The 27,600-nt window shown below is 40.1% G+C and overlaps 2 protein-coding genes across 4 annotated transcripts; both read left to right on the forward strand.

Annotated features, from left to right (window-relative positions):
• The first annotated feature begins 7,581 nt into the window (after positions 1 to 7,581).
• LOC109639809 (coiled-coil domain-containing protein 112) lies at positions 7,582 to 12,463 on the forward strand. Of its 2 annotated transcripts, none has more exons than XM_020103464.2 (14): positions 7,582 to 7,707; positions 8,376 to 8,497; positions 8,702 to 8,823; positions 9,006 to 9,095; positions 9,208 to 9,283; positions 9,648 to 9,774; positions 9,905 to 10,021; positions 10,209 to 10,346; positions 10,547 to 10,668; positions 10,764 to 10,890; positions 11,019 to 11,186; positions 11,381 to 11,479; positions 11,594 to 11,712; positions 11,875 to 12,462. In XM_020103464.2, the coding sequence occupies exons 1-14, from the start codon at positions 7,618 to 7,620 to the stop codon at positions 11,903 to 11,905; spliced, it is 1,548 nt and encodes a 515-aa protein (XP_019959023.2). In that variant the 5' UTR covers positions 7,582 to 7,617; the 3' UTR covers positions 11,906 to 12,462. The 2 variants fall into 2 exon arrangements, with proteins under 2 accessions (XP_019959023.2, XP_069379697.1); XM_069523596.1 differs by having other exon boundaries at positions 7,648 to 7,707; positions 8,373 to 8,497; positions 11,875 to 12,463.
• A 206-nt stretch (positions 12,464 to 12,669) lies between these two features.
• pggt1b (protein geranylgeranyltransferase type I, beta subunit) lies at positions 12,670 to 27,503 on the forward strand. 2 transcript variants are annotated; one of them, XM_020103490.2, is made up of 10 exons: positions 12,670 to 12,833; positions 13,364 to 13,482; positions 15,683 to 15,747; positions 15,926 to 16,077; positions 16,383 to 16,515; positions 18,102 to 18,147; positions 20,580 to 20,764; positions 21,455 to 21,563; positions 23,570 to 23,779; positions 25,882 to 27,503. In XM_020103490.2, the coding sequence occupies exons 1-9, from the start codon at positions 12,706 to 12,708 to the stop codon at positions 23,734 to 23,736; spliced, it is 1,104 nt and encodes a 367-aa protein (XP_019959049.1). In that variant the 5' UTR covers positions 12,670 to 12,705; the 3' UTR covers positions 23,737 to 23,779; positions 25,882 to 27,503. The 2 variants fall into 2 exon arrangements, with proteins under 2 accessions (XP_019959049.1, XP_069379711.1); XM_069523610.1 differs by having other exon boundaries at positions 23,570 to 27,503.
• Positions 27,504 to 27,600: the final 97 nt, after the last annotated feature.

Below are 27,600 nucleotides of genomic sequence, written 5' to 3' on the forward strand. Positions count from 1 at the left end.
GCATGGAGAAAATGAGGTACAACAATGAGTGAAAATGGAAATATTATAAACAATAAAGTAGAAAATGATATACAAGGCTGTGTTTTTTTAAAATGTCCAATATAGAGATTGTGATCAAAGTTGTATTATCGTGCAATGTGTCCATTAGGACATTTCTCTTTATCAAGCCACAATCAATGTTATAATAAAAGTTGAATTTCTCAGTATTAATAAGTAACTGTAAGGACTGATCAACCGTTAACACCTCTGCAACCTGATTTGATCTCCTATGAGCCGTGGATAGTTTTCATACTGATGAATGCAAATCAACAGGGTGTCACCACCTCTCTACTAAAGATACCTCAGTCAGCTCAGGCGATAATAAACGAGGATGGCTCTTCTTCTTCTTCTGCTCTGTAGCCACCAGGGGCATTCGGGGTAACCTGGGCAGCTGGTGCGTGATCGCAGTCCAGACACGAACTCACACCGAGGTGGCCGTCCTGTGACTGAGGCGGCCTCCTGCTCTGTTGGCAGCAGCCACGGTGGCCGTTTCACACCCGGATTAATCAGGAATCTTACTTTACGATCCAGAAAACAGGTGCTGCTCATTTACAGTGTGTGAAGCTCCGAATTTCAGTTTGAAATTGAAAGAGTTTATATTATCTACAAGGAGCTTTATCAGCCATGTCAGTGCATTTGGCTGTTTTGTATCTCACACACTTGTTAGCGTTTAACCGTGGCTGTGAAAGCAGAAGTTTTGTGTCATCAGATTCCTGGATTTATCTGAACTTGTGGTTTCACTGACACATTTAAAGGGAAACGCCGCTTGTCTTCTATTTCACAATCTCAATGAGAGTTTGCATAAGACACACTTCAACCTACATCTCCATCTCACCTACATATCCCACAATTCAGTTTGTATGTAGGGTTAAGTTTTCTTCCTTTCAAAGTTCCTTTAAATTTCACAATGTCACAATTCACAAAATAACCAACCACACAACAAACTTCCTGTACCCACTGCTGTACTGTTTGAACATGCACCACTTTAAAGCATAAATTATCATAATTCAAGGCACTTAGCAACGAGAAAGGAAACTGAAAAACAAATAGAAATCCCCCCTGAGATAGTGAAACCAGAATCATGTTCAGGCCAGAAATGTCAAAGTGTAAAAGGCCAAAGCGTAATCATTTGTTATAGTGATAAGTTTTGTGAACAGAATACATACTGATTTCTTCAATCACTTCAATCGTAGTCTTCATTTGTATATTGAATATTGTGATCCAACATAAATTGTTGAACTTTTTTTCCTCATTTTTTTCTGAATAAATACAACATGATTTTACAGCATCTTTTAAATCGTGATTTTGTTTGTGCATGTTATTCTACATTTACTCTCTGTGGACACAGGTCAAGGTTGCAGACACTTATAAACACTCCTCATAAGAAGCAGCTTTATGACCATGTATTGCACATAACTGCTAGCTATGAGGAATAAATCAGCAAACATCAAATAAATAGCAGAATAAATCAAATAGATATCAAAATATGTTTGAGCTGCCTCATCACAGTGACTTTTAGCTGCACCTTGTAATATTCTGCATTTCTTTTCCTTTTTCTCTCCCATGAAATTCTTTCAGGTCAAGTAGAACGCATTTGATTCTCAACCAGGATAAAAACACCATTGTATTCGACTTGTTTCAAACTCAGAATGTGCCTGGTACAACAACAATTCCTCTTGATCACTGTGAATGTTTGGCTGTGCCCACATTTGCTGCCAATGCCAAACCATCTGCCACAAAGCAGCACTGACTCATCAGGCCCGCCTGCGCTCTGTTGAGAATCCATGATTTCCACAAGGTGCCTCCTTCTCTGTCTCATCATCGTGCACTGCACCTTCCACTGTATCTCACTGTGGCTCTGCAGCGCTGAATCAAACACAGACCTGAGTGTGTGGGCGCAAAGTGTTAGTGCAGATAAAAGAGCAGTCAGACCTAAACTGCAGCATTGAAACACATGAGTAAACATATAATGCAGAATTTCTGTCAAAGCATATTGATATAGTCTCCTTCTCTCTCTTCTTCTCTCCTCTTCTCTTCTCTTCTCCTCTCTTCCTTAAATTTGATTATGTCACACACACACACACACACACACACACACACACACACACACACACACACACACACACACACACACACACACACACACACACACACACACACACACACACCGTCAGCGGCAGATAATTTACACAAAGACCGACGACAGTGTTTGTGGTTCTGAGCTGCCAGAGACAGATCCAGAGTCCAGAGGATAAACTGATATTAAAACCTGCTGGTGTCCATCATTAAACATGATCCCACTCACACAGACCAAACCTCACGTTAGGATTTTGTCCTCCCTCTCTTTTTTCTTAGTCTGGCCTTATTCTTTATTCATTATCCTTTTGTACTTTTTTCTGTATTTTACCTGCATACACCTCAAAGTTTTCAGGTTTTAGAATGGATTAGATATTTTTTTTAAAGTCATGTAAAGTCTTTCTAGGAGTTGTACAGTTACAGTAGGCCCCAGTTTTTTTATCAAGATCAAAGAATGATTGGAATAAATTAATATTTCTTTGGATCAAAAAAACCCAAAAGACAAAAAGTTATTGAACCGATGCATTTGGTTCACCAAGCAAGTACTTTTACTTTTACTTTTAATACTTAAAGTATATTCAAAAGTAATGACTAGTCCATCATCACCACAATAATAACCACATTCACAATAATCAAGGGTGGGTCACTAAATTGCAGTATTGATGAAAGGTTAGCTCTCTGTCCCTTTTCTCACGGGACACAGAAAGACAGAGGGAAAGTCACTGACTTGGCAGAGGGAGGGGAATAAACAAGAGCTAATTTGCTTGCAGGTCAGAAAGCAGAAATCCCAGTTTGATGATCAAAGCTCCCGACAGTCAAAGCACCTCACAATGATTTTTTTTTTCTGTTAAACCTCTTCTCTCTGCAGCTGATGTGTCAGAAAATCCTTGAGGTGTAAGAGAAGGAGGAGGACATAAACAACATAAAAGTTGTTGTAGTCTTATTCTCTCCCTTCTCTCATTTGTAGAGTTGCCTTGAAGATGTGCGTGAACTTGGGCATCTCTAAGGCTCTTGCTCCAACTGTAATGTTATAACATCAGAGTGAGAGTCACGTCTGCAGTCGACTCCTCACTTAACCCCCACAGGTCATTTCTGTAACTTTATCACTTTCTCTCTCTCTCTCTCTCTTTAACACACACGCACTGACAAAAATAAAGCACATGTAACTGTGGGCAGTGATTGAGCTGCTCGGCAAAAAACCCTGAAACAACCTGCAAGCTCTGTGTGAGCTTTCATTCATTTTCCTCTTGTTGATGCTTTATCAACTTGTGGAAAACACACACACACACACACACACACACACACACACAGCCAGACAAACAATTTCACATGACACACTTGGTGAGTTATCAACACAATGTAGTTATTCATGCAACTGTACGGACAGAAATAGTTCCAGTAAAGAAAGTTCTAAGTAGTAAAAAAACCTTTGAGTTTGACTCTCTCTCTCTCTCTCTCTCTCTCTCTGTCTCTCTGTCTCTCTCTGTCTGTCTCTCTCTCTGTCTCTCTCTCTGTCTCTCTCTCTCTCTCTCTCTCTCTCTCTCTCTCTGTCTCTCTCTCTCTCTCTCTCTCTCTGTCTCTCTCTCTGTCTCTCTCTCTCTCTCTCTCTCTGTCTCTCTCTCTACTTCTCTTTTTCTTCTTCATTATCTTTGGAAACAGATCATTTCTTATGTGAGAAGTAAACAGTTGATCTTTGCCGAGTGATTCTGTGGATTATTACGTGAAGTCGTACGAGGAGAGCAGTTCAGATCATCATGTAGATGACAGGCACTCCAGTTGAGAGCATCAGATAAAGACAGAAAATATAAATGATACGACAGGAAGAGGAAGAGCTGCCGAGCTGATGGCAGATTTATAGTGTTTCTCATGATTAGCTGAATGTATAGCCTTCCTGCTCAAATCAACCAAATGCACATCATATGACTGGAGATGTGATTCACTCAGATTAGCTCACTCACTGCAACAGTGACATTCAGGGTTAGGGGGCATTAAACCTTTCAGGCTTCTACTCATTCAGCTTTAACATCCTCAAAGTGTTACATTATATAGATGTATAATCCTCTATAAACATTTTGTATTTAGTTTTAATGAGAAAGATGAGAGGTATCAAGGCTGAGATTGTGGATTTATCACATGTTCAATTATATGTGGATTATTTTGACATAATTATGTTGTAATATGTGAATGATTGTTCAGAAAGATCCAACATCTCTTCTTTTTCCAATATGATGCTTGGACCTGTTTTAAAAACTGAAACTGAAATTGCTAAGAGGTTTCCATGGCTACAACATAAAAAAGCCACAAAATCAAGATAGTAACAAGATTAGGTTAAGGTTTAGGTTTAGGTTTAGGTTTAGGGTTTGGTAAAGGTTAGGTGAAGGTTTATGGTAAGGGTTAGGGTTTGTCCAATGCAGTGCCCTCATGGCGACACAACTCTGTGTGTGTGTGTGTGTGTGTGTGTGCGTGTGTGTGATGAAAGGTCAGAGTCTCACAGAAGACGTCAAATTGGGATTCAAACTCTCACCATTAAAGTCTCTCTGCCTAATAATGAAAGCAGTCTGGTCAAACGTCACAGTTATTTCCTTGTATTTCAGTTTTTTTCCCGACAAGGAAACCAAGTGAAACAGAAACATCTTTGTCTCATGGCACTAAAATCAGCGACCACAATATTCAACTCAAAGCATGAGTTGCACGAGACACATTCAGACCAAAACTTGTGTTCAGAGAAATGTTGATGTGTTGACGTCACACAGAGACAAACAGAGAGAGAAGTCTCTCTGAGGCACAGCAGGAAGACCAATTAAAGTGATCACTTTCCCCCTGCCTCTGCACGCTCACACACACACACACGTGCATATGCATGTGTCTAACGTCTAACGTGCACAACATGTGCAGAACGTAGCCAGATCCTGTTGCTTTTTTATGCCATCTACAATTACAGCACAAGTCAGTGTGTGTGTGTGTGTGTGTGTGTGTGTGTGTGTGTGTGTGTGTGTGTGTGTGTGTTTGTGTGTGTGTGTGTGTGTTTGTGTGTGTGTGTGTGTTGTTAACCCTCGTTACAGCAGACACGTTTACTGAAAACATTCCCATTTATTAACGGCCACGAGGACAGGAGGTGTACACACATAAACACACTCCCTGTGGTGTGACAGTAGGAGCACTACTGGTGCACTGAAAACACACGCACACGCATACGCACACACACACATACACACACACACACACACAGACAAATATAAATGGCAGGTGTCATAAATCATCATGTCTAATTCACAGAACTGGCAGGAGGGAAGCTCAGACTTCCACTGTCCATGAATGCAAACCTGACCTCTCAGATTACCAGGATCATGTCTCATAACATTTCCAAATAGCTGCTAGGATGAGGTCAAAGGTCACGAGCTAGTTTAAGCTAACAGCCATCAGACTCATCGGATCAAGGATGTACGGTTTTAACTCTTTAATAAAAGCATGAGAGCTCATAATTTACAAACTGTAACGTCACGTTTAAATCCAGTTCTGAAACAGACGTCTCTTCTCAGTGAAAGAAAAGATTTTTCTCTTTTCTTTATGAAGGAAACTCTTGTGAGAGATGTCAAAAAGAACCAAATCAATTATTAATTTTACGCAGAGTTTGAAAATCAACCTTTTATTTTCTTGGTACAGTATTTCCAGAACTTTATCTTGTATCTTTGAAGCTTCATCGGGTAGAGTTTGCTCTGTTGTCATTGTGGAGCTTGAACTTGAGTCATGTTCATGTACTCAATGAAAATGACACAGGAGATACAAATGAAACCAGGCCTTCAATTTAATGGTATTTGTAATCATATATCTTTTTCATGTATATTTAATAAATCATTATATATTGTATTTTTAATACTTTCATTTTAATACAAAAAAAAAAAAGTGGAAGTACATTTTTGTATCCATATATTCCCCGGCTGGTGTGGAAATGATGTTCTGTGCAGCAGCATGTTTGTCAGCTCTGTTTTGCCAACCGGTCGGTGTCTCATCTGCTCGTCTCATTTATCAAATTAAGTGAGTCCTTTGGCTGAGGGCAGAAATTGTAACACTCTTCATTAGGGAGAGCGGCTGCTATTTGTGTCGCCACAACTCTGCCTCGGCACCCACGAGAGAGACCATCCCCAATATCTGCTCTCAATAATGGACTCGGCTTTCTATTTATACTTCCCTCTTACTCCCTCTCTGTCTCGCTCCTTTTTTCCTCTCTGACTGTCACTTGGCCAGCTCTCATAATAATTATAGCCGCTGCTCTTCATAAGAAAAAAGGCTGCTACAGAAATAACCAATGCCTCTGCAGAGAAGATAGGCAGTTATGTGAGAGTGAGATGCGTAGGTAACTCTAACCACCGAGTTGACGCAAGTCGCAGTCAGATGTTTCTGTGCCTCAGCCGCACAAAGTATATCACGTGTCGTTTAGGAACATCTGAAAACACACATGTTTACTACAGTCAGTTGGAAGTTTTTTTTAAAGGAAATGTGGGAGTTAATCAATTTGGAGCAAGATAACAGTTGACATATAATAACTTGTATTCTTGTGTAAATGCATTCTGGGGATTTTATGGGATGATTCCAGTATTTTTATCTCATGCAAAACAAAAAAAAAAACATTTAGTTAAGGTTAAGCACGTTGACACACTTACATTAGGTTTGTCTGGGGTTGGATTACCAATGTGTGAAATTCACAGAAAGTGAATTTCACACATATAATTGGGTCAATATAATTAGAATTTCTTTACAGTTTCAAGTCTGATATCATCAATGTTCTGTCTTCTTGTTCTTTCAAGACCGTAACAGTTAATGTTGATATTGAGCTTTTTTCCTAAAGAAAAACATAAAAGAAACATAAAAAACACACAAGGGAATGTATTATTCCCTCATAGGAGATCTGTAAGGCTGCAACCAACCACTATTTCCAGTATCAGTATATCTGCCACTTGATCAGTTGCACAAGTGGGTCGTCCACTAACCAGAGGATCAAAGGTTTGATCCCCTCCTTTATTTTCCTCCATTCCCTTTGGAAATACACTGAACCCCAAATAAAAAACCTGTACATGTGTGAATGGCAAAACTGTCCCGTGAAGTGATAATCAAGAAGAGTAGAGTAGAGCCATAGAAGAAGACCGTTTGACATTTACCACTGATAATAATAACTTTTCAAAACCTCCGCTACAAAGAGCTTCACGAGGGCAGCGACATAAAACAGCACGGCCATAAAATCATAAGCACAGCAGAAGAAATTAATGTTCATGAAAATCAAATAGTATTAAACTTCAGGTCATATCAGCTCTTGACTACAGGTTGGTCTCTGGGGCCCTGTATGATGGGGGGCCCATGTGCCCCCCCAACCCCCCTGTGAGGTTTGTCCTCCATCCTCAGCTTCAGTTCAGGATCCAGACTCAGTCTCTCAGGTTGTCTCATTGAACTGGTTCATGGTGCACAGCGACCGCTGCTGGTGGCAGGCGTGAACTGCAGCATTTCTCAATGTCTTTTTCCTTTTTTTCAATAAAGTTTGGTTTGTTAGTAAACATGGCCTCCCTAGCAACCGCACGACGCGCTGACAAACATCTCTCGGTAACGATCTTTTACTGCTTCTGTTCTGAACCCGACACGTGTCGTTATCACAATAATACAGTCAAATGTTAGTCAGTCGACGACATTTTCATTGTCTCCAGTTTGTAAAGTTTGAAGTTTGTTTGACGACAGACGAGCTAACGTCGGTTAGCTAATGCTCAGAGCTGTAGGAGTGAGCAGCTCGTATTCACACTCTGCTGCTGCAATAATGTAATTCAGGATTATTTCACTGTCACTGTTTAATAATGTTCTTCTGGTGTTTTGTCAGAGTTCTGCTCAGGGGTGTACTTTTACCCTGTCCGATAATGGGTGCCTTGCGTTCTTCTTGTGTAAGGTTTACAATCCAAACACATCTATGTTCATGCTGTTGTTATTTACATGTTTATACGTTTGATCATTTACATCAGCATCTTTAAGAAGATGTGCTGAACCTCTGTGTTTCTCACACATTTTAAATGTATGTCTTTTTATTGAAAAATAAATACAAACCTTAAAGCTTATCAAGTATCAAAGTGGACATCAGTGTTGAAACAGTAGAGAGAGAAAAGAAAAAAAACTAACAACAGTCAAGCAAAATTAAGATAAATAGAAACAATAAATAACTGAGGGGCCTTATTCAATTAGCATAAACAGGTCCAGTAACAGTTTCACTGTTTGAATGTGAGCAGGGGGATACCAGAGGCTCCAGCAGTGCCCCGCTGCCCTGCACAGAGACCCTCAGAAGTGACGGGGTGGGTCACAGACAGAAAACTGCTCAGTTCCTCCGGGAAGCTGAGAAGAACAGGAGACTGTGAGTTATACCTCTATTTACATTTCATTTTTTCAACGCTGAAATACAGAGGGTGGACAAAATGACAGCAAAACAAGTAATTTATGCTGTATTCAGTGTAACATATCAAATATCATTGAACTCTGCCAAGACTTGGAACATTAAAATCAATGTGTCCTCAGTGATGTAACAGACACATTTAGCTTCGCTGCTTCCTCTTCACAGGATTGAAAAGTTGGAGAAAGAGATATCACTGAGTGTCCAATGCAGAAAGAACGGCTGGACAGATGTGTGTGGAGAACTTGAAGAGTACGAGAAAGTGCTGGAGGACGAGAGACGTGCAGACAGTATGTGTTTGGTTGTCTTAGAGAAGCATAGTTTCCCCTTTACAGTTAAGAGGGAGGTTTCAAAACATTCAGAACATACTCAAAACGTTTTTCACATCCTTTATTTACCTAATAACAAAGTATGTTAAGATGCATTGTCAAACATGCATCAAGTCATAATCTTGATTTTTGTCTTCCCTCAGAGATGAATCTTCAAAAGCAACTGGTGAAGATTCATAACGGTGTGAGGAAGTTTCAGAGACAGCTCATAGATGTGAAACCAACTCCTGAGTGTAAGTTGAGCCACTCTGTTATTTGTGTTTTTACTATTCTGCTCTATTCATGTGGTCCAGGTGCTATTGCAATTGGATGTCCTGTAAAACTGCATTTCTGCTTGTGTTATAGTGATTGAAAGACTGAAAGAAATAATGTCAGAGGTGGAAATCTCCATCAACGCCCTTAAAGAGGAGCAGCGCTCATGGTAACAGGAAACACTGAGACAAATAAGGATCAGCCTGAACTTAATCATCAGGGATAAACAGACAAAGATATGACGTTATGATCTTAAACACAACAGCCCTTCGCAAAAATAGTGTGTTTAACTTTAGTATCTTTTATTTGATATCTGTTGAGATCATGTCAAAGAGGTGTCGACTCAATGCTGATTGGTTGTAATATTTTGTCCTTCATCAATAAGAAAGAAATCAAATAATGTTCTGACACCGAATAAACTAAAAGGTAAAAGTAAATAAAAAGTACAAGGATACGTAGACCACACTGGTGTTTATATCAGGAAGAATTATATACAAATATTATATATGATTATGTTTCTCTGCTTCTCTCAGCATTGAGGAGCTTCTGAAGGAGGAGAGGACGTGCAGACAGGAGATCACTGCTTATGAGAAGAAGATGGAAAACTGGAGCCTGGCTCTTAAATCAGAACCCAAACTACCCACAACTCCCTCTGTTAAAGTCAGTCTCTCCTCCCTTTTCCCTCCTTTCTGTATTTTCATATCAATGAAAAGAAGATGGTATAATCTGTGGGATCTTTTTTTTTTTGTTCCTGTCTCTTGATCATTCATCACTTTATGTTTTCTATAAGACCAAACCTCCAGACAGTGATGTCCCTGCAGAGGTCAGAGCACTGGAGTCTTTCCTGCAAAAGACGGGTGGCCCTCATGGAGGCTGGGACCAATATGACCACCAAGCTTTCCTCAAAGTAAGACACTGCTGTCATTCCTACCCGATAACGTGTGTTGTAATAATGGACATTCTTATTTCTCCTGTCACCAATCTTTCAGCTCACAGTGCTCCATGTTTGGCCTCAGGCAGCTACAACAGATGCTGAGCCAAAGTTCAACTCCTGCAAGATTCTTGACTGAATTACTCATCTGTTGGATTCACAGGTTTGGACAAAGCACAGTGGTCATCCAGGCTACAGGAAAGAGGCAAAACTTTACCTGCCTGGTAAAACACTGGAGGAGATAAAGCAACACGAGGACTGGCACCAGGAGCTGATCAATCTGCAGGACAGAAAGAGAGAGGTAGAGAAGCTGAATGAACAGACAGTTTGTTGTTTCAATAGGGAAGCAGAGCTCACTTGGAGAGTTACATGGTGAAATAGTAATGTTAAAGTCACACTCACCCACTAACACACATTCATTTCACATACATCTATAGGTAGCACTTTATCTATCCCACACCATTGTTTCTTATACGTGGTATACTGCCTTGCTGTGCTCAGGCTATTCAGCGGTGGAAAGCTAGCAAGCATCGGGAACGTCAGAGCCGGATACAGAGTCAGGAGGAGGCAGAGGAGGCAAAGAGGAGGGAGAAGGTGGTCAAGAGCCAGGCCCAGCAAAACAGGTGAGCTGGAAATGAAAGACTGAAAGAGGAGGTAGAACTTACATCGATGATCTTGTGGGCTTCATTTGCTCATGTTTCATTCTCCTCTGTTTTAGGACTGAGGAGGAAAAGAGGGAGGCAGCGCGACAGTTGGAGGTGTGGAGGGAGAAGAAGAGAAGGAAAGAGGAGCAGGAGGAGGAGCAGAGACTGGTTGAGGAGATACAAAAGAGGAGACGGGAAAAGGTGCTTTTAATTGTGTGCCTTTGTGTTTTGAAGTATTGTGTGATCTTCAGTGTTCTACATGGAAATCAGTTCAAATACAGACTTGATGCAAACAGCTGTATCTTTACCAATCGATTTCTGTTTATTAGGAGGAACGTCGCCGGCAGCTGGAAGTGAAGCTGACAGTTGAGGAGCAGCTGCGACTGAGGAGAGAGGAAGAGGAGGAGCAGGGGAGGAGGAAGAGAGAGGAGGAACAGAGGGAGATTGATGAGAGGAGAAGGGAGGCGGCAAAGGGGATCAAACGCTTTAATGAAAGGGTAAGAAGTCTGGGAGGAGACATCCACCCACACGCCTGCTGTTTACATGGGTGCAGTTGTCACACTGAGATTATGTGTTGGGAGGTTGTGATATGATGTATTTTAGGGATGTGGGGTTTTACTACAAAGTTTAGTGGTGTGTCAGTTGTTGTGTGAAATATAAAGTTTATCTCTGCTTTGGTCATTTTCTGCAGGATCTCCACAAGTTAGAGGAAAAACTTCAAGAGAAACAACTGAGGGAAAAAGAGGAAGAGGAGAGACAGAGGAGAATCACTGTTAAGTTGAAGGAAAAGGTAACGGTTATACAGTGAACAAGTCAGCCCCATCCAGGAAGATCTCACAATGAGATTAATTATAAAATTGTTGTCGTTGTCAATTAAAGAAATGGTTGTTTATTTCTTCCTTAGGTTGATTGTCACGTCAGCAGAGACCCCTCCAGGCTCACACGTCCCACTAAGGGATGGGAGGAGCGAATGAAACACGTTGGACCTTCAGGAGAAGGGCCACTGCTGCAGGTGTTTCACAGGTCTGATCCACTCTGTGTTTTTACTGGGTTGTGTGTACTAAAATAAATAAATGAATATATATATATATATATATATATGTAGGAAAGAGGCAAATATATATATATATGTAAAGAAATAAATCTTTTGCTGAATTACTGAAATCCTCTGTCATTTTTTTGCAGAGCTGTTCCCACTTGGAGACAAGGCCTGTGAAGACAAACCGAAGCCACCGGTGTCAACCTCCAAGCCTTTTATCTTTATTTGAATTTACTGTGTGCTGCTGTTTGAACTCTCATGCAGTGTATTGATTTTATTTTAAATTGTTATTCTTACTAAGTATTTTAGATAAAAGCTTATGTAAATTCCACAACATATGACCTAATTAAATCAAGTATGTACTGTATTAAAGTGAAATTTTGAGATACATGTACATTACTTGAGCAATGTCTTTTTTTAGTACTTTTATATTTTGTGTAATATTGTAATACTTACTCCGCCATATTTATTTGACGAAATTTATTTCTAGTTACTTTATTGAAGCTTATAAACAATGATGCCTTGAGAAAAATAAAACCACCTAAACAAACTATTTACAAGTACTGCAAAAATACTAAAGTGCTAAAATGTGGATTATTTATATATAATACCTTTTTGACCCATTGAATTTAAGGTGTCTTGAGGTACTGAGTATTTGAAAGGGTATATATCAGTATTCATTTTTTTATTGCTACAAACCCATCAATCAAATAATCCATATTATAATATATGATATAATAAATAAATGATTATAACTCAAACTTTGAAGCACATTTTTGTTATTGTTACGTTTACATGTGTATTAAGTTATTAAGCTGGAGCTCTACTTGTAATTGTTGTTTAAACAGTTTGGCATCAGAACTTCTCTAAATAATGAATTATAATGTTTTCATTAGGAACCTCTGATCGTTACTGTCACATTTTAATTTGAAAAGCAAACGTACCGGAACAGGTTCCTCATAGGTGCGGATACAAAGATGGCGGAGGAGGAGAGTCGGTGTGAAGAATTTGAGCAAATAGACTTTTTACGGGACCGACATGTCCGGTTCTTCCAGAGGACCCTGCAGGTGTTACCGGAGAGATACGCCTCGCTGGAAACAACCAGGCGAGTTGACTGGAATGATGAACGCGGCTCTGGTTTCCATATGTGTTGTTGGGGAACTTGATTAGCATCCGAGCTAGCTGCGGCTCTCCTTTGAATGGATGGAGGCTAGTGCTACTTTAGCTTAGCGTGCTAGCTAACAGCAGCCAGGGTGGTGAAGTTACTACAGAGCGACTGGAGAAAAACAGGAAACTCTGGTGTTCAGCGGGTCCACGACGTCCTGTGACGATAAGCAACCATTGTTTTATATTAAAAAGAAAAAAGCCTTGTTTGATATTGAGCTCAAAGTGAAATGGACGGTTCGGTTGGTGAAGTTCTTCATCTGTAAACTTAAGCTAACTCCTGTTAGCGCAGCTGCCTCCACCCACTGACCACAACTGACAGCTAACACTTAGTTACTCAGGTTGATTTAACCCTAATCATTCCTCATCATCATCATCATCATTCTGTCTGACACTGCAGCCATATTCACTACAGCTCCATCATTATTAAATAAGTAATAAGTATATGATTGCTTTCTGTCTTCTTTCCAGGTTAACCATTATATTCTTTGCCCTGTCTGGTCTGGATGTGCTGGATGCCCTCGATGTGATCGACAGAAAGGTCATGATTGAATGGATCTACTCTCTACAGGTTTTACCCGCAGAGGATCGTAAGTTTGTGAGCGTCTCACTTTTCCAAACCTGACAGTTAAATAAGCTGAGTTTAACATTAACCTATGTGGAGGTTTGCACCACAAGTATTCATTGCAGATAAGAATGACATTAACATGAAGCAGTAAAAGGTTGGAAGCTGCAAACTAAATCATGAGTAAGTTGAATGCAAGAATCTTAGACACACAGGTTTTAAAGAAACAGTTGTGACCAGAAGGGCTGTCGGAGAGTGTGTACCTCAGCCAAGGCCCATTATGATTGAAACCCAATTTCGAATTCCCTAGATCCAGACTTTAATAACAATTCCCCTGCTGCAAAAACGAGCGCTGTTAGACTGCGAGGAAGCTGCATCAATACAATTATCATGGTTTTGTCTTTTTCAAAAGGATTTTGGATTTTTCTGACACTGTGTATGGAAAGGAAATCCTAGTATTGTTTTTTTAAGAAAGACTGAAGAAGAAGAAAGAATCACTGTCATAATACATTTTTGAGAAATTGAGGCTGGCAGTATTGAAGCTAGTTAATGGATGCTGCTCTAATGGTCACGCTGCGTGCACACACTCTGAGATACACAGTTTATTTCCTGGGGAGGAAGCTTAATTGGGTGAGTGGTGTGTGAAATCAAGAGAACCCTAACAGATGAGTCTTTAACTCTCCCTTCATATATTCAGAGACACTAAATCCACTGTGCTTTAGAAAGTGGTTGCTTGAGCTTGTGTCTTTTAGCCAAATGAAGAATCTGCAATTCAACACCTTAACATGCCAAGAAGAAGGGAATGAGAAGAAGTGTTTAAGAGCAGATTTGACAGCTTTGTATGTATGTATGTGTGCTGTGTTCTGGATTTTGGCTCATGTGTGCCATTGTTCTTGATGGATTTAATTTCACTAATATGTGTGCATGTCAATCTATGACTTGACATGTGGTTAGTTTTGTCTCCCTCCACGATTGTAGAGGCCGATGCATGAGTGAGTGCATGTGTTAAGGCTCAGGTTTGTTTTGGGCGTAGGGTGTTGTTTATTTTTCGTGGATGTGGTTTCTATGTTGTCCAAGGTGTGTACAAAAAAACCTAAACTTTAAAGTGTTTGTGTGTAAATAAAACAGAAGCTGAAACAGTAGGGGGTAGAGATGGATGGAAGGCAATTAGGTTACTGCCAACATGAGATTTTCTCCAAGCATTCATTATCATAAAGTTGGATTTGGAAGCAGACATAAGGCTCCAGGTGTCCTCTCCACCAAACCTGTTCCAACTGGGCCTCTTCTCATCAGGGAAAGTTGGACTCTAAATATTTAATTCATATATTTTTCCTTTCTCCTAACAAGCCACTCTGTGCCATCTGTTTGGATGCCCAGTTAGTTAATTATTCAAGACATCAACAGAAATCATGTTGGGATAGTCACGCTTCATGGGTCTCATTTTTGCTGCTGCCATATGTTTGTAGCCGGGCTGGTTTCTTGTCTCAGATGTGAGAACTCAGCTTCAGAGGCACCTGACGTTTCTCTGTGTGTGAGGTTTTATTTGTTGAGGTTGAGACTTTTAACATTTGTTGATGCTGTCACATTGACTTTTTGCAAACTTAATTGTGATATTTTGTTTTTTTAAATGAACAAATCTGTGGTCTACAGCCAATAACTCATAATTACTAAATAAGATAAAGTCAAAAAAAGTAAATTAAAAATATAAAACTAAAATCCCTTATTTACAGAACTATTCAATTGTATTGTCCCTGAGTGGTGTTTTTTTTTTTAAATGAAATAAACAGTCACTATTATTTACATATTTACTTTAATGAAAACTTAGATGAAATTTTGGAATTTTCTGGTTCTAGGTGAACAACACAAAAAGCGTTAACAACAGTTTGTAGTACATTGCACAAATGAAGCTCTTATAGTCTGCAATACTTAACTTGACACCACAATATTGACCTTACAAAGCTTTGTCATGTGTTGAAATTGAATTGAGTTTGTCTGCCTGGTTTTTTGTGCTAATTTTGCACATTGCATCCTGCTTTTTGTGTTGTTCCTATTTCAGCCACATGGTGGCAGCAGCAGACTTAATTCACAGCTAGTAGATAATTAAGTTCTATGTCTTTGTACCACCTCTGCTGAAGGTCAGTAAACAGCTTGAGACCTAGTTTGTGAGACAGTAGATTATGTTCCAGTTTCTCGTGATTACCCCTTTCCTGTTATTGTCTTTCTAGAATCAAACCTCAGTCGTTGTGGGTTTCGAGGATCATCACATATTGGAATTCCTTACAGCACTAAGGTACCATCCCAACAGCTGTAATATTAGCCACAGTGATGTTGTGTGAATATATTGTTCATATTTTGAGTTTCAGCTAATATTACTCAGAGAGTTGTGAATGTTACAACAGTACAAATTAGGAAGTTCTTTTGTTTTGGGTCAAGTTTTGTTTTTCCTCTTAATAATATAAAATTTTTAGGGTCCAGGTGTCCTCCATCCATATGACAGTGGCCATGTAGCTATGACCTACACTGGGCTGTGCTCATTGCTAATACTGGGAGACGACCTGAGCCGTGTTAACAAACAGGCCTGTCTGGCTGGTCTCAGAGCACTGCAGCTGGAGGACGGCAGGTCGGTACACACGCACACAAATTTCCTCTCACACTCTGAATCAGTTATAACCAAGGTAATATGAACACTGACTGTCTTAATTTAGATTGACATTAACTCACTTTAGGTTCTTCATCAGTAGTTGTGTGAATTGTGGGCATAGTGTAAATCATGTCTGGTTGAAAACACAATATATTTGATGCAACTTCAGTCCTGAATATAAACAGTCAGGTGGTTGCCTGATGTTTTTGTTACTATTGTGTTTATCTGTCTCTCCTCTGGTAGTAATCTGTCTGACAATCTGTCTTGTGTCTTCTTGCTTCCAGTTTCTACGCAGTGCCAGAGGGAAGTGAAAATGACATACGCTTTATCTACTGTGCAGCCAGTATCTGTTACATGCTGGATGACTGGTCAGGCATGGACATTCAGAAAGCCATTGAGTACATTAGAGGAAGTTTGGTGAGTAGATTTTAAAATGATATTTCAGGCGGACAAAGTGCTTGTCCCCCCCCCCCCTGTTAGAAAACAACCACAACCGCAGTGGGACAATGGGCCACCCACCGTCAGGAGGTGGCACAGTGCCTAGAAATACTGAGCAGTGCATCATGATCTTAAAGCTGCAGCAGAGGTTTATCCACCCCACCAGGAAACCAAAACAAGCCGCAGGATTATGATGTGGCACTCGAGTGATATTTTTGTCAGATTGTTGAATGATGTCTAACTCAACCCATACTTAAGCCTCAGTGTTTGTTTTTCTATCAGACGTGGGTTCGACACATGAAAGCTGGGATTGTCTTCCTGCTCATCATCTCAGTACCTTACACAACCCAGCTCCTCAGAGACTCGGTCCCATTTACTAACTAAACCTGATCTTATTTTAAGATTTTCATTTAACACAAGAGTGTTTCATTACATAGTTCCTTGGGTGTTTGCTTGGGTGTGTATGCAACATACCCTCTGTCTGTTTTCACACATACACTAAGAAACAAAGAGAGAGAGATCTGTTAATTAATTAGCATATAACTGTAAGTCATAACTGAAAACAATTTTTATCCATCAGCCACATACTAGTGGGTGGATTTCAAAATGTCTTTGGTAAAGTGGGTTAGTTGCTGGTGAATGTAAGTATACAGAATTCATTTGTAGGCTTTGCACAGTAGGAAAGTTTGAGCCACGCTTGCATGGAGCCATGTGTCCATTTACTGACCCTTTTTGTTATAGTCTGATCAGACCTGACACACAGACAGAAGAGAGCTTAAGTTTTTCCCAAGTGACTGCCATCCATTGTGAAGCTTGTGTATTTTTGTAGGAACCAGTGCTCATGAAATTACTTACAAACCTGTCATAGTGTCCAGGAAAAAATGGTTTTTCTAATTTAAGTTTTTGACTTTTGCAAGTTCATGAAATCTTTAGTCATCTTCTTTCTTTGAACAGTAATAACCAGGTTCCCATGTGTAGACCAAAATACATTTTTAGAGCTCCCTCCTCCTGGTTTAAACTGATGTACAAGTAAAATCTTTCTGGAGCCATTACCACTCATTTCACATTTCACATTTTGTAGTCTAATGAAAGTGGCGCTCAGTGGTTGCAGATATCTAATGAGGTGAGTTTAAACTAAGAGTGTATTGTAGTAACATATAATAAATCAGTCAAATGAAAAAAAAAAAAACAAGGTGTAACATTCTTTTTAACGGGAAAAGAAAAAAGTAGAAACCTCAGGAAGAGCCACATCCCTCTCCCAGGACGGACTACAAATAAAACTTAAGTGAATAATCGGAAAGACACGCAGCAAAGGGACGACTCTGAACTGAACCTGTGGCTTCAGTTCAAACCATCTTACCCATCATTTTAAAGCAGAAGTCTGCTGGCTCCTTAGAGCTTCGTTACCCAGGATGAGGTTATGTGACTTTTTTTTTTTTTTTTTTTTGTTAAAGCCAGTGAAATATAAAATCTATCAAGTCACCATGCTAGTCGATGACGTATCCAATTGCGACTTGAATTTGACTTTTCTTCCAACTAGATGTTTTCCTTTGTTCTCTCCACAGTCTTACGACAATGGGTTTGGCCAGGGAGCCGGGAGAGAGTCTCACGGTGAGTCTGATCAGTTTCTAATTGTTTATACGTGGTTGCAGCTGACAGAGATAAGAATGTGAAATCTTGCTGCACATTAGCAGGAATAAAAAAATAACACATCTGGCAGCAGAGATTTAAAAGTCTTGTGTATAAATAGTGATTTAGTTTTTAATTTAAAAGGTTAATATCAGATCAAAAGGTTTGACGCTGCGTCGGTAGTGTCATGGTGGAGGGCATGAAAGTGGCTGATGGGAAGTAACTGGTTTAAAGGATTAGCCATTAAAATCCATCTCTGTAGATGCTTTGTCCTCTTTAATCCCTATCCGCTCAAATTAAACCGTATTATTCTGACACAAAAGTCTCCATCTCACATACGCTCATGTATTTAAAAGCACTACTTGGAGCATGTCCGCTGTCACCTGTTTGAGGCAGTAAAGGTAGCATTTCCTGTTAGACTGTGAGTGCATAAATGAAATCTATGAAATTCAAACCACTGTTGAGCTGATCCTAGTGCAGCTGGTGATTTCCCCCTTTGTGATAAATTCAACTACAGCTCTTTACTGTAAGCAAACTTATAGTCTGAGGGCTGATTACATATCAGTAGAGATATAGAGAAGATACCAGATACAAAGAGAAACATTAAATAAGTTACACAGAGAATAAGAAAATTGGAAATAAAACAGTGACAGTAATACTTATTTTAATAACGGGCAGAAGAGGAAAGTCTTCAGCAAAATTCATTCAAGTTGCACCAAATTGCTCAAATTCACAGATATCAATCCCATAAATGTGCCTGAGTTTGTTTTTTATCTAGATCCATGCAATATTCCCTGGGAAATTGGTGAAAATGTCCAAAAGACACCCCATCTCGCAAAATCCTGGATCCGTCCCTTTGTCCAGATCCTTGCCAAAATTTTAATGAGTTCTTTCTTGGCCCATGTCCCATCCTTTCACCAGGTTTGGTAAAAAATCTGTTGAGCAGTTTTTGTTAAATTCTACTGACAAACAAAAAAACAACCAACAAATAAACAAACAGACATGGGTGAAAACGTAGCCTCCATGGCAATTACAGGTAATTACAACCAGGAACTGACATTTGTCAAATTGCAGTTAAGGGTGTAAAAGGGCTCTTTAGCTCCTCACTATCTGTTCTTTTTATACATCTCAATGTGTTTTATTTTGTTTTAAATCATATAAAATGGTATAAATGTACATTTAAATAAATAGTTTTGGATTTCGCAAATTTTGGTCTGATTCAGATTTACATTTACTCAGTCTCTGCCTCTGCCTCAAGCAGACAGACAGTAAACAAGACACGGTTGATTGAAGGGGACGGTAACATGTCAGCAGATTTACACCCCTGACCCACAATCTTCACCCCTCCTTGGCTGTTTCCATCCCTCACACATGGACACATGCAGATAAGCAGCCAGGCATAGTGGAAATGTTAAGGGGAGGGTTTGGTATAAAGGTATGGTGATATTGAAAGCTTGGGTTGTAGCAGATGATGGACAGATGCTTCTTGTGCCTGTACTGATAACAGGTTGTCATCAATCAACAAACACATTCATGTTTGTGTGTCGTTCACTTTGAGGATGTGCTGCTTTCAGTTCCTGACCTTTAAATTTAAAGCTACACTATGTACATTTACTGAGCAACAGCGTCCACTGCAACCATATGTGGTTAGTCATTCGTTTGGACTCTGTGTCCACGCGATTAGGTGTTTTTCATGTAGAAAAAAACAATGCCTATCAATCTCTTGGTGAGCTCTGACTGCATAGTCCCTCTCACTGAATTGAAGCACAACTGGGTCAGCAGTTAACAGTGGATATTACCCATGATCCTTGATATTTTAAAAGTTTCCTCAGTGAATATTGGCAATAAACTCTGGTTTTAAATTACTCATACCCACTCACCAAAGTTACATAGAGCAAGAACCGATGTTCATTGCCAAGTCAATGTAACATCAAAATAATGTTGAAGCTGCTATTTTAAAGTAAAAGTTGCCTAAATGTTGCTTTGAAATTCTGGTGATTCAATCCATGACATTAACCCAAATAAAATGTCAACAGACACCTCTCAGTTATTTTGCAGCCAAAGCCGACGTTTTCCTCCTAATCCACGTTTCTGTGTATTTCTATGAAGCTTAAGATCATTGGTCCTCAGGAAAGGTGGTACATAAGTAGCAGCATGCGATCAAGTTGTTGGCAGTCAAAGGGCCTACATGCCGACACACCCTGCCTCTTTACTGCAGTGCCCTGTAATCTTCTAGTTGTCTGGCATCTAAACATGTCAGGGTGAACCACTAGAGCCGCTTTCCAACTTTGATACATTGTCATAAATCAGCAGCTCCATTTTATTGGATTAATTTGTGTTGTGCATGATCCACATCTACTGTGTGTGTGTGTGTGTGTTACACCTGCGATACACCTGCTTCCTTGTGTGCCCAGGTGGCTGGACATACTGTGCCATAGCCACTCTGTGTCTGATGGGTCGTTTGGAGGAGGCGCTGAGTCAGCGGGAGCTGGACAGGATCCGGCGCTGGTGCATCATGAGGCAGCAGAGCGGCTTCCACGGGCGTCCCAACAAGCCTGTAGACACATGCTACTCCTTTTGGGTGGGAGCTACGCTAGAGGTAAAGTGGTGGAACAGACAGACATATTCACAGAATCACTCTTGCATGTGTTTACTTGTTTAGTTCATTTAAGGTTTTTAGCCCTGATTTTCTGCACCTTAGTACAATAATCTCATGGGAGGAGGGAGAGGTTTAGAAAACTGCTGACGAGCATTGAATATTAAGCAGCATTTTTGATGAGAGAAATATTTTTACAATGCCTAAACCACCGTGCATACACCCCAATAAACCTGTGAACAAACTTTTCAGCATGTGGGTCATAACTATGCCAGGGGTACATCCATGCACACACGATCCAGAAAACTGAGCTAAGCAGCTATGAGTAAGCCAGGGTTACACACACACTCGTGCGTACAGGAACAGTGAATTATTGGGTCAAAATTGTGCCAGAAGGACAAATGCACACACTAAAACAAAATATATGTTTCCTGCAAAAGAGCAGTATATCAAACGTTTAGGTTAACGTCACTTTAGTATCTGTTTAGATGCAGAATATGAAGATCATGGATAACAGCAGCACACTTTTGAAATTGAATCCAATGATGTCTCCCCCCTTAATCAACATGCTCTGCATCTTTATAGTTAAATGTATTTTAATTTGTTGAAACAATTGATTCAAAGTAATTAACCACTCAGATTTACATTCTCTCTCTCTTTTCCTTCCTTTTCTCTCGCACACTGTGGTCCCAGCTGTTAGATGTGTTCCAGTACACAAACTTTGACAAGAACAGGAGCTTCATCCTGTCCACGCAGGATCGGCTTGTGGGAGGATTCGCCAAATGGCCGGACAGCCATCCAGGTAAATGATTTGACTTGCAGATGTGAATGTTTCTGGAACATCTTGCAGTAAATGCTCACAGTCATTAGATAGAGTCCAAATAAGAAGACACTATCAGAAAGACAATTACAGAACACCGCCATGCGTATCCTTTTGTGGATGTATTGCTGTTATTGTACCTGTAGGGGATTCTCTGTCAAAGTAAGAGTGACACTTATCTTATGAACATGTGCTGTAAAGACCACCTGGTGGAAACAAACAGCACAAATAGACCATGTAGAGGTTGTTGTTGAACATATTGCTGCTGTTTATTTTTCAGTAGCTTCAAAGAACTTGAATCAAGCACAAACGATGTCTGAACTGAGCAGTTTCAGTGTCTTTGTCTGTTTCCCTATGTCAGATGAGCGGTTTTCACCCTGCCCTCCACAGGTGCAGAGAGGTCAGGGTGGAGTTTTGTTGAAATTTCACTTTGAATGGAAAACCTCTAGTAACCCTAAACTTCAATGGTGCCCATGCTTGTGTGTGTGTGTGTGTTAGTGTGATGTGTAATTGATGAGGTTATTGTGGATTGGCAGCCTGAGGACACAGGAGATCGAGCTCCTCACGTTACAGGAACAGGACAGGGAAGATAGGCGAGAGGAAACAATGAGGCGAAGCAGATGCTGCATTGACAAAGCCTTGTAAATGCACAACAAGATGTTAAGGAAATAAAGGAGCGCTGCTACAGTATGGGTACAGATAACATTGGACTTGTCTGTACTCAAACAGCTGAGTCATGCACTGGAACTGGTCTAGGGAGATAGAAAGGTAACAATACCACAGAACAAAAGATGGTGCTTTGTATTCGTCAAGCAGATCTAGACCAAAAATACTCAAATGTACTTTGAAAAGAACAGTTGTCATAGTGTAGACACAATAGATTCGATTTCAGCCCGAATGAATGCAAGCATTAAAATCAGATTCACAGATTTTGCCATTTCCATGACTTCATAGCTTCACTATCTTGATACATAAGATTTCCAAGTGATGAACCACTAATCCAAACATAATTAGAACTTGTATTTGCCATTATTGTTTAAGAGTATTGATAAATTATTAGTTTGGCAATTTTCTTTGTTGAAAATTCATTCCCTGATCAAACTGTGTAATTAACAACTGTCACAGTTCAGTCATCATGACCAAAATTATGTAGCTTAGTTTTCACAGTGAAATGCTTCTACGATGGCGGATATCACATCAAATTGAAATTAACCATCTTAAAGTGGCTAATATCAATATTTCTATATGACGGTGAATGAAATGACAGTGGAAACACTGCTAGCATCCTCATAGTGAGAACAGCCAGAACTTGGGCCTGCTGGTGTTGGTAATTCAACTTCATTGCTCACAGGTTTTCAGCGAAATTATATCTTGATCGTGAATTTCTGTCTTAAAAATTGAATGGGACTTTTTCCGGCCATTTTGTTTATAATTGCCATACATCCTGAATATCCTCATGGATTAAATCTCACATTTAATTTAAGACTAATCCACACATGTTCAACCTTGAGTGTAAATCCTTATGGACCCTGATTGATGGAGCTAATGGCTCTTTGATTGATTTTGAAATCTGTGTCCAATCATCTGTCATTTCATTATAATTCAATTACTGCTCCATTTACTGGCCTGTACAGCTTTTACGCAGGTCCCTGGGGAGGGAAGGGGCCAACAAATGTGCATTATTTATAATCTACTTAAAGGAGCCGTACCACAAAAACAGTGCCTCTGCATAGCGGTGTTCTTATTATGTGAAATGAGGTTATTGTTTTATTGATTCATTAATGGAAAGTAAGGTGACGTGTCATGTTTGTGTAATAACTGATCATCCTGGATGCAACAGACCTGTCACATGCAGGTGTTTCTGCTCTGATACATTTTAAGATCTCTGACCTAGTTTCTCCCTTTTACCCTCCTTTCTTTCTTTCATCCCTCCCTATGCTCCCCGTTCCTTCCCCTCTACCTCTTTCTCTCCATTTCCGGTCCACCAGACCCCCTCCATGCCTACTTAGGGTTGTGTGGCCTGTCTCTGATTGGAGAGCCCAGCCTGAGGAAGGTCCATCCAGCTCTTAACATCACCCAGAGAGCCTTTCAGCACCTCCAGCAGCTGCAGCAGACATGGAGGGACAGCACAGGCAGCTTCAGCAGACAGAACTGACAGCAGGACGCTCCGCAGCTTCAGTCAGGAACAGCTAAGAGCGGTCAGTCAAAGGCAACTGGAGGTTTTCTGCGTGACACTTAAGTTACACAGCTGTAACTTCGCGGAGAAACATTTCTGTTACACAATCTATGCCACACTTTTTTGCTGCCTTTTTATTAGTAGACAGTAGTTAATGATAATGTTCATTGTGGTTTGTGGGAATAAAAATATGTGCCAGAGGAGTCAATAAGAGTCACTGGAGACTTGAAGAAAATTCCAGATGCCTCAATTTTTGCTAAATCTTTAGATTATAGTGTCTCCTGATCCTAATCCTCACCATCATAGTCAATAACACAAACTACTGTTAACTTTCCACTAACAACTGATTCACTTCACATGGATCCTGGCAGTCAGTTTATTTCCCATGAGGAAACATCTAAATTATCTTTTTAGTGATTCAGGCTGCTCTGATTTGATGTGACTACGCACTAGATAGATTGTTAATAAATTAGGAACTTGTCTTCTACATGAAAAATTAGTTTTTCCTCACAAACCAGTAAAGCCCCAGTGGTAATTCCGGAGTGAATAATTTCTAAAAGTCATACATTCTCATACAAAACACAATGGCACAGTCCTCCAGGCGGTTTATACAGTGTTTTTTTTGTCTTCACCTGCCCTTGTAACATCTCCATCCTTACATTGCTCTTGAATTCTCAAAACCCTCAAGCTCTTCACTCCCAAAGGAGTTTCTCTCTTCAGCATCCTCCAGTTTCATCACTGCAGGCTCTGCTCAGCGATTAAAAGAGATTTAAATGATAACACATCTCCTCTGAGGTCAAATCTATGTCTGTTGGTAGGGGAGACAAATCTAAACCCCTTCAAAATAAGATTAAAATATATTTAGCTACAAGGCAAGGAAGTCTAATTTATTGTTCAAATTTTTCCTGAAGTCAATACAAAAATGGATTTGGCCTTAAGGGAATTAGTTAAGAAAGGAAAAATCCCTTCTCTTCTACAAGCTGGTAGCTGTCAGTTTTAGCAGCAGATCCTACCCCAACATCCCCCTGACTCCAGATCTGATCTATCCTCCTTCAACAGCTTCCATACTCGAGGCACGAGCTGGCCTGCAATCAATAGTAGAAAAGATGAGGCAGTGGTGTTGTAACTTGGGGGAGTGTGTTCTTTTGAACAGCACTGGGGATTCAGTCAGTTTATTTTCAGAACAACAAGGATTCAAACAAAAGCAGAGAACGATGTACATGAGCAGAATGTGCCACCAAGAGTCGGGACAACTGATTGGTCACATTGCTGGTCACCTCTTCTTAGTCCTTAAATTGTTGACCAAGGTCCAGGACTCTCCTCTCCGAAGCTCCACCCATTCTTTCCACAGATGCTTATCAGATTTAAAACCAACTTGAAGTTCATACAAGCCTTTGAGCTGATCCACATAACACATTTTTTAAAGGTTACATAATATTTTAAACACTAACATAGCAGCCAACAACTATTTTCTATGTAAAGATATCGAGGAGTAAAGGCGTCCTTAGCAGAGAAGTCACACGCCCTCTGTGTATGTTGTGTGTACTAGCTGTCATTAAGGATCTGCTGTGTTCAGGTTCTCCCACAACATTTACAGGAGCACCAACCAGTAGATTCAATGATGGATTCTTTTTCTTATCTCACAGAGCAACTTAAGTCAGTTTTTACTTGCGGTTGTGTTTGATTGGGCTTCACAGCCCCCACAGACTGTATACATCATGGCCGACGAGATTGTTGTTTCAAACCAAGATGTTGCTGCTACAGTGCGACATCTTCCATCAATGAATATCATATCTATACATATATAACTTTTGAATCTTAATTAGATTATTGAAATTCTAAGCTGAGCTCAACCAGTTCCACTTATTATTAAGCTACACAGATTTCTCCAGCCCCCTGTGAAACCACCCTCTTTCATTATAAGACAGAGCGAACACCTGCTCCCTGACAAGACGATATCACAGCAGCTCAGAAATACAGCGGCCCGTCTGAAGCATGTTACCTTGTGGGGCTGGAATAAAAATAATATATCCTTGGTGCCTTTCTTTCCACCGCCTAAAATAAAGCTGCACCTGGCTTCTTCTCATTTCCCGCCAACTTGCCCTCTTTTTTTTTTTTTCTAAGAATTAGAAACCAGACCGGGCGGACCGAGGAAAGCAGAGAAGAGAGGAGGAGAAGTGAATAAATAAATAATTTGATCCATCTATTATTGAGAGTAAACCGTCGGAGGCTGGAATCTCCTCTATGAACCCCCAAACAAAGCTCCAGTGTAAAATAGCCCCCAGTTTTGTGCAGAAACAGATGTGTTTTTACCCAGTTGCATCTTGTATCAGTGTTTTATTTTAAGTTTGGCTTTTTGCTGAGACAATAGGCTTTGCTGCAGTTACTTGTGGGGATTTAGCCAACTTCTCTGCAGCTTTAATTCTTTACAGACATTTTATTTACCACAAAATGACCCGTTACCCCTTGGTGTAGGTAGGATGTCTTTCAGTGCTGCTGCCGATCTGAGCCTCTGACACACAAGTTCAACAAGATTTGCTGTTTAATTATTCATGGTTTAATATTCTGTTGTTTTTTTGTTTTTTTTATACTTTGTGAGATAAAATCTGTCGAGTGGTGCTGAATGAACAAATGCACTGAAAAACAGCGGCTGCTTCTGCTTCAGCCACTGTGGAGCCAGATCTATTGAAATTGAGTGAGCATGTCTCTCATGCATCTTCTGAAGTGACTTTTACAAAGTGTACAATCTCCTTCTGCGGAGTTCTGTCCTCGGCCAAATCATGCTGCACGACCACTGGTTCTAAAATGTGCCTCATGTATCATTGTGTTGGGTCTCTGCTCTCTGAATGCCCTCTAACTTCTGATTTCTGGCCATGTGCATCTCAAACATACTTAAATTGAGCATAACTAGGTTGCTTTTATCAAGATAAGTCCTGAAAATACATATTCTCTTTAGGTTAGGGGGAGGGAGACTGTAAACCTTCAGGAAGTGGAACGCCTGCTCTGTAAAGTGCCACCTTCACTTACCCAGACAGATGTACTGAAAGCTGACTGGTAGAAGTTGTTTTTACCAGAATCTCACTCTATCTCTCACATGTCTGATCGATAATGTGTTTCCAGAAGGCGGAAAGAATTCATTGTGGCAGAACCCATAAATGCTGAGTCCATTTTAAAAAGGATAAAAGATTGGATGGACGGATCTGCCACTTACCGCAGAGGAAGGCTGCATCTCAGCAGTTGTTGCATTACGTCTTTTTTAGCTGTGTCATGCTGCAGTCGATGCTCCTGGCCCCACAGCATGAAAACGTGGACTGACGCTTCACGCTTTACATGAGGCTGCAGTGTAGCTGTCCAGAGAGGATGGTATGAGTCTTTTGAAATGCAGCTAAAACGCCACATGCGGCCGAACATTGTTCCTTCACCAACTAATATACATAATGTAAGAAGAAATGATGTAAGAAGAAATGTAACGAAGTTTATTTTTTCTATGCTTTGTAGAAATCTTCAGTGTAGATAAGCGTGTAAATGTATAAATATGTGTCTTTTATTGTGCAAGTGCTCAAGGTGAAAAAGAAAATGTTTACAGTGAAATCAGTGAGGTGGTTTTTGGAATTGGATATGCAAACGTTTGTATGTGATGAATGAAAGTTCTTCAGCTTTGAATTTGAGGAGGGTAATGTTGATTCTAGCTTGGCAGTGTATAATGTATTTATGGTGAATAAAAACACAGACTAACTTTTACAGTAGTTTTAGTTTCTCTGGGTTTGTTTGTGTGTCACTTACACATTTTGTGCATTGAGATCTCACATTTGCGTCTGGTATCAAGACTTTAAGTTGGATTAA

This window comes from Paralichthys olivaceus, chromosome 4 (genome assembly GCF_024713975.1).
Source record: "Paralichthys olivaceus isolate ysfri-2021 chromosome 4, ASM2471397v2, whole genome shotgun sequence".
NCBI lineage: Eukaryota > Metazoa > Chordata > Actinopteri > Pleuronectiformes > Paralichthyidae > Paralichthys > Paralichthys olivaceus.